The sequence below is a fragment of the Cariama cristata genome, unplaced genomic scaffold (assembly GCF_000690535.1).
Source record: "Cariama cristata isolate BGI_N322 unplaced genomic scaffold, ASM69053v1 scaffold16560, whole genome shotgun sequence".
In the NCBI taxonomy this organism is placed as follows: Eukaryota; Metazoa; Chordata; class Aves; order Cariamiformes; family Cariamidae; genus Cariama; species Cariama cristata.
Window position 1 is genome coordinate 50,373 of NW_009596560.1, and position 10,403 is coordinate 60,775.

Here is a 10,403-nt window from a genome sequence, read left to right on the forward strand (position 1 = left end):
TCTGGCTCCTGAACCCAGCTTCTTCTGAACAGGAAATCTGTCCCACTGTTTTTCCTCCATTACCTCCATGAATTAGCTTTTTAAAAAATATAATTGTAGTCTAAAACTATCCAACTCAAAGTAACAGAGGTGTGTGTGAACAGATCTGTGGCATAGCCCATCCAGCTCTTGATACTGGAAGCACAGTCTTGTTTCACATTCTCCAAGTACCTTCTGTCCTGAGGCTTAACTCTGTGTTGCTGAAGACCGGCAGCTCTCACTGCAGTTACCTCTCAAATTCAGGTTTTGAAGGAAGAAAAGAGTCAAAACTGAACTGGCCACCTGCAAGCTACACACTGTGAAAAGCTCTGTGTTGTGTGGCTCATGGCCCACTGTACAAAGCAAAAATCACGTGTAGCTGATTGAAAGACTGTGGTGATAGAAAATGAGCAGAACTCTGCCCTTTTTGCAAACATGAGAGGTAGATTCAGGGTAACTGCAGTGAAGTTGTAAGAATTGGTAAGGTAAGGCTGGTTGAAGGGCAGAATCTGTACTGCTAGATCTTTAATTTTGCAGTTCTGAGAATTTTGAGCTAAAATATCTCTCCAAAAGACTTATGAAATAGCCAGGAAGTAAATGAGAAGATAGTTTGACTCAATTTATAGAACCTGTTGCATAGAGTATAGTAAATAGCAACCTGTTGCATAAAGTATAGTAAAATTTTGCTCTATTTTTACACATAACCATCTGCAGCAGACCATCTTGCTAAATCTTGACTTCCTAACGACAAAGTATCATATTTTTGTTCCATTTAATTCAAGCAGTTTTATCATTATTTTTCATGGGACAAGGCTTTGGTTTTCAATGTTGTGATCCTACCTACCTGAGAAGGGGAAGGTGGTATCCTGGGCATGCAGGACTTTTGTGTTAATGGTAGCAATGATACTATTTGTGGAAAAGGATCAATGTCCACCCTTGGTCTCTCTTGGCACATGTGCCAGAGCTTCAGTGTTGCACTGGCAGTGTCTATTGCTGTTGAATGAGTGACACAAAATCTGGGACCCCTAGGGAAAAAAAAGTTAATCATTAGAAGTTTCCCAGAACATGGAATACTGGGCTATTTTGCTGCTTCTTTTTTTTTTTTTCCCATGATGGTGTTTACTGTATCAAGATATTGTGTTATATGCATCTAGAATTAAAAATCAGTTAGTGTTAAAGCTAAGTTTAGACATTGCACTCTTCCAAATCTAAAACCAAGAAACACATAAACAAACTTAGGCTGCAAATTCTGCACCATTACATAGTTGCCTTTGTATGAGTCTGCAGTAGGATATGCTCCATCCATCCTACAGCAATGAATCGGAAAGGATTGTAGGTCACAGGACATAGACCACAACTCTCATGAGGCTCCACAGCAAAGTTCACAATTGCAGGTATTTGTTTATGCCTGCAATTTGTTGATCCACCCTGGGGAGGAGAGAATACCTTCAAAAATTTAGCTTATGTTTTGGAAACAGGTTAGAATTTGTATCCTCGCTTAAGCTATCCATACGTAAAAAGCATTTTATATGACAGACATTGAACAGTAAAATCTCAGGGTCAAATTCCACATAGGTGTATACACGGAGCATCCTTGGAAACTTGAGAAGGGCAATATGGGGAATAGGTTAGGACAGAATTAACCTCCTATGCCTGGAGGGGTTCCTCTACCTGCAGCCTAAAGTTTAGTTGAGTGGTACCCAAGGCAGCTATACACAAAGTAACTCAGATGCTCTGGCAGTAAAATAACAAGGGCTCAGTAAGGCAGATCTACCTGGCTTCTCAGCAGATTGCAGTGTAGTTTAGGCTCAACTAAAAATTCAGAGGTAACATCTGCTAATATTTATGATGACATTGCTTCCCATAATTGCAATGGGATAAGTGAGGTGGAATAAACCTAATAGGCTTATCAAAGAAATGGGAAATTTGTTAAACAATAGAATCTTAGTTCATGTTCATTTTTTCATACCAGTAAAGAAGTAGAGGTTTCACTGCTTCAGGCTGAATCCATCTTAAATGCTTTATATTCCACTGATCTCCATGCAGTAGATCAAGTCTGAGTAACACTTCTGAACCGAGGAAATAGTCCCCACTGCTCAGCAGATACAGTTTTTTCATCTTACTGAGTTGCCTTGAGTCAACAAAAATAGTCACAGAGCATGTATCAGATGCTGTACAGAATCAAGCACAGTTCAACCTACTGGTTAAACTACTGTCATGCAACAAGTTTTTAATTGCAAGTGGCAGAAGCCAAAACAATTTTTCTGCAAATTAGAGATAAGTTGTCTATAAGATAAAATGTACAGTGCCTTAGAATAGACAATCTGAATCCAGGAGAGCCTTTCATTAAAGCAGTTTGTCATACTAAATGCCCTACTTGTAAATTTAAGTTCTTTTATTCTTTTTTTTTCTTTCTGTTGCCATCTGTTTTTCAAATCTCTTTCTAATGAAGCGTTAATAGTCGATTAATACAGAGATTCTGACTTTATGTAAGTTTTGAAAACACGACTCTGCAAGAAGAGTTTTATCAGCTTCAGCAGAGTCATTCCTGACTTACCTTGTCACAACACTCATGATTACTTTAATTGTGCCTGTTCTATTAAAACTTTACAGTTTATTCTGAAGTCTCAAAACCTGCATTGATCTAACTGCATTACAAGTATTAAAACAATGGGAATAACTGTTAGATAATGGGAAGTACCTTTGCTGCCCTATAGTGTCCTTAAGGGCCTTTAGTCTTTCAATATCCATCCAGAGCCACCAGTACCTCTCCCCAAGTGTTCCTTTAATGAACTTCTTGAATCTTTCAAACTGGTGTCTGTTGCCAGTGTCATAAGTCTTGTGACTAATACACCAGGCAGCCCTACTGTCTGCCCCATCACTTTCAGAACTTGATTTTAGGCTTATTTCTTCAGTATCTTGTTCTCTTACATCTCCCTTGAAGTTCAAGACTGTAAATGGAGAAGAACTTTGGGAAAAGAGTGATTCTGCAGTACCACGGGCAAATTCATTATTTGCTAACTCTTGTATAAACACTTCAGGCTGTTTGTGGAAATCCACATCACTCTCAATGTGAGCAGCTGGCTGGTGGGTCAGTTCTGAAACAGGTTCCTTCATTAGAAATTGAGTATAAGCTGGTATGAATTCTTCTGGTGTTTGAAAAGTTGTGCTTTCCTGTCCATTTTTTTCTTTTGCTGCACTGTCCCATTTCGAGTCTAGATAAACTCTTAACTGAGTGTGGGAAGGAGGTTCAGCAATGGTCACAGAAGACCGCTCCTCAGCCTCTCTGGATCTTTCCTTCATAATGTCGGCTTTTGCTGATGCTGTCTTTGAAGAGGAAAGGAAGCTCCACTGGTGGCATTCCTTAGACAGGGAATCTGCTTCTGCATTAAATCAGAAAAGATCATTGAACACCCTTTTGATTCAGGACTGTTCTCTTGCATATCAACATTTCCAAGTTAAAAAACGCAACGTATTTATATTGTGCTGCTGCAGAACAATCAGGGTATGTCATGCTGCAGAGCAGGGAATAGCAGAGGTGCTTCTGCTGTTGCTTATCTGGCTAGAAACTCAGCCCCGTGACTCAGAAGCTCATTCCCTGTTGAATTCCTGCAGAGCAGCAGAGTTCAGGAACAACTCCCTCTGGAGCCAATTGTCTTGTTTACTCAGCTGAGCATCCCATCTCCTCAGCACTTGTTAAACCACCTCGTCCTGCAAGGCCTGGTTTCTTCCTGAGCATTTGGTCATAGTTTGATCAAAGTCACAGTGTATAGCAGGATTGGGTTTTGTTTAGGCCTGATGAAACTAGTAAGTGATAATTCCTTGTCTACTTATGTTGATTATTGCAAAAGACTGAAACATTGAACAGGCCTCTGTCAGTTGGGTAAAATCTTGACATACATAGAAGGACAATAAAAGAAATTATTATGTCAAGGGTTCTGGAAACATTTAACAATCCTGTAATTCAGTCTGCCACCCAGAAATGGCTCCTTTCCATTTAGAGCTGTTTTATAACTAACAAGTTCAGAACAGTGACCAACCCTGTTTTTTTCATCTGTGCTTCTCTACTTAATTCCTTTTACCCAACTCCTCATCGTCCCCATGCTATTAAGCATGCCCTGCCATCCTGGTCTGCTGAGAAAGAAACTTACTGCTTTAACTTTCTAAAATATCTCTCCTACGTCTGTCAGACTTTTAGCAAATTGAGTACTTCTAGAGCATGTTAGCAAAGATGACCTTGACTATACATACTGCTTAGCTGGGTTAATGCTGCTGTCACTGTACCAGTCAGTCCTGTAAAACTGAACAGAATAACTACAGATATTGTGAACAGCAGCAGAATATAAGTGAAAATAAGAAAAAACTAAGTCATAATTCAGTTGTGGCTCTACAATATCTTCATATCAATCCAGTGTTTAAACTGTAGAATAAACTGAATCTTCTGTATTTCCCTAAAGCTAAGATGCTAGCTTTCATACTCTATTGTATCACTAAGGCAAAACATCGTCAGTGAGGAGGCTGCTACAACCTCTGAGCACATGCAGTACATCAGGCTGTGGTAGAAAAAGGCTAAATCTCTCAGAAACACTAAATTCACATTTGCAATGTTACCAGCCTGCGTAACCCTCTATGGTGGCCTAGTCAATAAATGGCAATGGCAGTTAGACATTCCTTCCATCTTCCTCTGAAAATAAGCCACGCCTAACCAGTGCTGGTCACTATCACAGGCACTTGGATTAGGTACATGGCATAGAGATTCCCTGCTCTGCATTTACGTAGTTTCATGTGTAAGTACATATGTCACAATATATTGACATTAATATAAAAATCAGTGTGATTTAAAATATCTTTTCTTATTTTTAAACTATTATTTCAAATGTTTTCACCTGACAAAGAAAAATTATAGCTTCTCAACACAGTTCTGTGAAATAGAAACACAAGGAATGATTTCACAGGACCTAAGGCAATTAGCGAGAGAGATACACAGCTCTTGAGTAATCAAAAGCCAAGTGGCTCAGGGTTTTGCTGAAGACATAATCGATAACCCTGATCCAACTGAAGCAGTAAGCAAGGAATACAATCTGGATTGTCCAAGCAAATACCTTCAACTATTGAACTCTTTCTAATTGCAGGCTGGCTCTGAGAAACTTTGCTGATGTTGTCTATTGCTTCCAGTGCCTGACCCGTACACCAGGGGAATACTGTGCCTAAAAATGCTTTCTGACTGAAAGAATGCTGGATTTCCCATGAAATAAGCATAAAGAGAAGTAATAAGCACATGCAAAATGAAGGTCTACATTATAAAATAAAGTTTTCAGTGAGAAGATGTAAAATATTCATCGAGACAAAACGCTGTTGACCTCAGGACACCTGCAGCAAAAGAAGAGGACAGAGAGGCTTTCCACAGGCCTATGCCCAGCCCACTGCAACACAGAGCTACACAGCTTTGCAAGAATGGTGCCTTTGTACCTCTCTGCTCAAAGCACTGCAAAAATTAGTGGTAAGAGTCATGAACTATGAACAAGTGTGACTTGAATAACTTCATTAATAGTCCATGCATCAACAATATATTTCCTGGGCTGATCCTCATGGGTTTGGGGAAGAAGACAGACTTCTGGAGTTACCATGTCTTCCAATTTTCCATTTAGCCATTGGACTCCGAGGTCTCAGCAGTACAAGTCTCAAAGTGGAATGGCTGCTTTTTCCTTTGAGAATGGGGGAGAGAGAACTCCTAATATATAAGCTGAGACTTCTCTGTTCAACTTGCTCCTGCCTACAGAACCGAAGCAAGGCTATGCAATCAGGTATGTCTGTATCTGTATGTTCTCTCCCAGTACCTTTGAAACCTGCTAAGTTAAATTTGACAGATAGACAGGACTGTTGTAAATTATTACGTTCTATAAGATTCATAAAAATTGGCAGCCAAAAGGCCTTTAAGTGCCCAACATAAATACCCTAAGAAGATGGCTGCAAAACAAATCATACATTATCAAATACCCAAAGAATCCAGACAAGAAAGTCTTTCAAAACATATCAAATGGAAAAAAAAAACCTCTCAGCTGAAACTTACAGATATGTATGAGACAGAAATATGTAAGAAAAGAGGCTTCTACTGTCACAAAATTACTTGGCTACTAGCTCAAATTTTCGTTTAATGTTGTGCCTATGGAAAGAAACAAAGCCCCATCTGAAGCCTAAGATACCATGTGATACTCTGAAGGTAATAAGTGGAGTTAGCAGTAATTCCTTGGAATACCTTTTCTTTCCACCTAGTCAAAGTTGTATTATAAATACTATGGCTGAGCCTTTGTTACTTACCCAGAAGGCTATCTTTTTCACTTAATGAATTGTCTCTTTCATGCTGCCCAGGCAAACACTGAATATCTTGAATTTGACTAGAAGCTACAGGATACATAAATGAATCTGTAGTTTTCATGGATTCACTTCGTTTTGCTAATGTAAACCAATCCTTTGTCTGTGAAACCGTAGCCTAGGAAAAGAAATGTCATAGAATAATTCAAATTTCTCTATTTATTGCAGTGTTTCTGAGAGCAGAGTGCTTACTGCCTGTAGTCATTTTGTGCAGTCTGTTTGTGTAGATTTCTGTAATGATAGTTCCCAGTGAAGAGAGCTGTATGACAGTAGCTGAGCATACTTGCAACGCAGCTTCTGTTTAAGCTGTATTACAACTCATCAACCTTCTTCTGTAGTACAAAGAGCTTTGAAAATAAGGGATATTCAGAGAATCAGCTGTCCAATTAGGTTGTGACCTCAGTTACACTAATTTAACCCAATGCATTCAATCTATCTTGGTGTTACACCCACTAAACATGTTTATTTCACCTGGCCAAGTGGTATGTAGAACTTCTTCATAGTCAACGAAGTGCCATCCTCCTCAGGAGGGGGAGACCTTGGGTCTTGCTTCCTTACCCAGGGGTAGTAGTCACTGTCTATAATGAAATTAATGCCAGTCTTGCTCCATTCTACCTGCGATATCAATTTAGCTAGCCTGAAATTAAATGTTGAGACAAGAAAATAGTTAATTTTAGCTTTTAATCAGAGAAACAGTTGATTTTTCCCCAGAATAGGCAATAAAAAAACACGATCAATCTAAAAATAAATTGCTACAGAGAACTTCATGATCTACTGTATTATTTCAGCCTTCACCTGCTGTCACATATGTAAACGCCAGTACTGCCATTCCACAGTCCACCAGCTTTACAGATGGTAGCCTGCTTTGCATTATCAAGCTTTACCAGTAAAACTGATACCTGTCAGGATGATCTTTCATGTATCTATGCAGTCCTAAGCCCTGCCAAGAAGCCCTTGAACATTCTGATCACTAAAATGGAACTGTTCTCCCAGGTTGCAGAAGCCCTGTATCACCACCAAACACTACATTTCTTGTTCCTGATACAAGCAATCATCCAGCAGTGATGCCCCAGCAGTGATCACACTAATTGAACTTTCAGGTGGTAACAAGACAGCTGGCACTATCATGTTCAGCTGGCTGCTGTATGAGGACTTCATGGTACTGAACAGCACTCCAGTGCTACCTTGAGTTAGTGTGAACCTCACGATGTTCAGGAAAGGAAATCTTAGAACCACATGAACGATAATGAGGATGCTCTGGGCTCAAGAACTGGGGTAGAACTTACTTCAGTTAGAAAGCAGTACAAAACCAAACAAGGTGCATGTGAAAGGAAGACGAAGCTTATGCCTGAGCTTATGACCATGAGTGAATGCCCAGTTTCCTTTGTCCCCACTATTTGAGGGCAAATAGGATTTCATTCTAGGGTTAGGCTATCTTCATCTTTAAACACAAATTTCCCATTTAGCATCTCAGCTTATCTTGATCCCGATTCAGGAAAGCAAGTTAAACCACTGATGTCAATGGAAATTAGATACACGCTTAAAGTTAGTTTTACGTATTTCTCTTCGGTAACTCTGCTTGATCAAAGAAATACTTTGCTATAGCAGAAGATGAAAGTTAGTGTTTCATGAGGCCCAGACACATTTAAAGCAGGCTGCTAATAAAGGTGAAATGGAGCACTCTTTCATGGTTTGCTTGTTCTTTGTGCAGTTTTCCCCTCAAATTTAAGTGCAGTCTTCAGGATACTGAAAGTTAAAAGTATTTTGAATTTTTTAATGTAGAAGTCCATACCCCAGTAACTAGTCTGTTTTACAATCAGCAAACATGAGTTTTGCGAACCATACTGCCAGGCTGCCTTTCCTTTTAGGACCCCTGAAACACACTACAACTATCAGCACGTAGACACAACCTTAAGGGTGTAGAAGCAGAGCCTCCCAAAAAGCACACTAAATCTCCTGAACATCTGCTGAAAGGACATCTGGAAAAATACAGCAAGTGTTGAACAGTAAATCATCCAACTATGCCACAGCATCCCACAGAGAACCTTGCAAAAGGAAGTCTGACAGCAGGCCCAAAGACACAAAACTAGTAATTGAAATAAAAAGGACTGGTTGTTTTTTCCAAATAGATTTCATGGATTCATGACTTCCACTTATATGGCTTACATATTAATTAGAGAAAGATGCTACCAGGATATCTCTGTGGGATAGAGATTCAGAAATCAGCAAACGCCACTCTTACTCTCTTAGCAATTGTGTAATATAGTATGTAATTCATGATCAAGGAAAATCACAGAACGATGAGTGAAAAAAGTCACTGATTTTACTTTATCCAGGTCGCTAAAATGCTATAATTAAACAAACGGGACTAGAGATGGGAGAAAACATAGTAAGGGTACTGTCAAGATGAATTCAACAGAAGAGAAAAATGTACAAATTTAAAACTGAGAGACAGCATAAAAAATTGCAATACCTGTATTCAAAGTAACAGTCGCTTCTTAGAAATGCTGGAAGCCTTTCTTTCTTAATCCACTGAATTGCTTGTTCTCGATCAAGACACTATTAAAAAAGAAATGCCAAAGATTTGCAGCATTCTTGACTTTCTTGTTTTGTTTGCCATTCTCTCCATCCCCCTTCTACAGAAACATTCTCTCAGGAAGACAAATACACAGTGAACATCACCTTTCTAATCCAGTTTAGCCTTAATCATGCTGAGACAATGGAGTTAATTTACTTTCCTATTAACAGCTAAAAAGGTCTAAATCTGATCTCACCTATAAGAGTACAATTTTTTTAACAAATCATGTGTGGGTTTTTTTCAGAAATAATGTGTATATGAATCATGATTTTACTGTACAATTCCAAATGCAAATTAGATGCTCATAAATTTTCTGCAATAGGAAACTTCTATTTTTTCTGACTTCATCACATTTTGTAAATAACCACTATTACATTTTTCCTCAAGAATTTAAAGAATAAGGAACCCTTAAATTAAATTGTACTCTCAGAATGAAAGAGCTGTGGATATTAAAAACAAAATCAAACAAATAAAAAGCCAATCAGTTATCACCTTTCCCACTTTTATGTTGGAGCATTGCATAACTGCATTGCACACAGTAACTCTTAGAGTGGAAACCTAAGTGCATTATGAATCGGGCCCATAACAGATTTCTGCTCAGGTGGTCTTAGCCCCAGTGCCTTGTCAAGGCAGAAGAAGTACCTCCAAAGAGTGGTTTCGGGAGCGAAAGGGAGGTGTTGAGCAGCGACCTACACAGAGCCAGCTAACCAAAAAAATATGCCTCGAGTCTTACACAGAGCAAGATCTCTGACTATGGGCCACAGTGATCTGTAGCTGTTTCCCTTAGAAATGACACACAGCACATTTTTTAATACTTTTTATTAAGATTGTACTTTTTCCACTTTTAGGGAATGACCTGTTCTATTTATCTATCTGAGGTGCATTTTTCCTTTTAGTGAAAGTGAGACTGATGATTTGGAAGAATGTAGTAAATCCTCTTGTCCGTAAAAACAGGTGAAGTTTGGGCAAGGATGGATACTACTTGCTATATCAAATAATCAGTTTATGTAGATTACATTTTAAATTTTCTTTCCATGAGCTAATATTCCATTAGGGACAAAGGTTATTTCTGCCTCATATATATCTGTGGGGAATTAAAAAAATCTGAATTACTCAGAAAGTGGGTGGTTTCATTTAGAGAGAAGAAAATATTTCAAAATATGGAAAGCTTATGTTGGCAGTGGCTCATACAATGTAATTTGTGGAGATGGAGACTAATTACTCCCAACCACACAGTCTATGCCTCTTTTTGGTAACTGACAAGCTTTTCTGAAATACAGAAGATCATCTCTTTATTTTGGCATTTAATATTTATGTATCTACTGACTCACAGCCCAGTTTTTAATCTGAGTGATTCATAACATGTTCACATCTGTACATGGCAGGTACACAAAATTATATATACTATCAGAAGGAAAGAACCTCTACTCTTTCC

General features: G+C 38.7%; 1 protein-coding gene across 1 annotated transcript in view; it reads right to left on the reverse strand.

The window, feature by feature from the left end:
• The window catches only part of RGS22 (regulator of G-protein signaling 22), a gene marked incomplete at both ends in the record, with an annotated part of 48,687 nt that overhangs the window by 35,697 nt on the left and 2,587 nt on the right, over positions 1-10,403 (reverse strand). The window contains 8 exons of the mRNA XM_009706658.1: positions 863-1,043; positions 1,988-2,149; positions 2,720-2,969; positions 3,084-3,341; positions 6,071-6,072; positions 6,333-6,508; positions 6,862-7,027; positions 8,864-8,949. Of these exons, the coding sequence (XP_009704960.1) occupies positions 863-1,043; positions 1,988-2,149; positions 2,720-2,969; positions 3,084-3,341; positions 6,071-6,072; positions 6,333-6,508; positions 6,862-7,027; positions 8,864-8,949 (1,281 nt within the window). The remainder of the gene's footprint in view (positions 1-862; positions 1,044-1,987; positions 2,150-2,719; positions 2,970-3,083; positions 3,342-6,070; positions 6,073-6,332; positions 6,509-6,861; positions 7,028-8,863; positions 8,950-10,403) is intronic.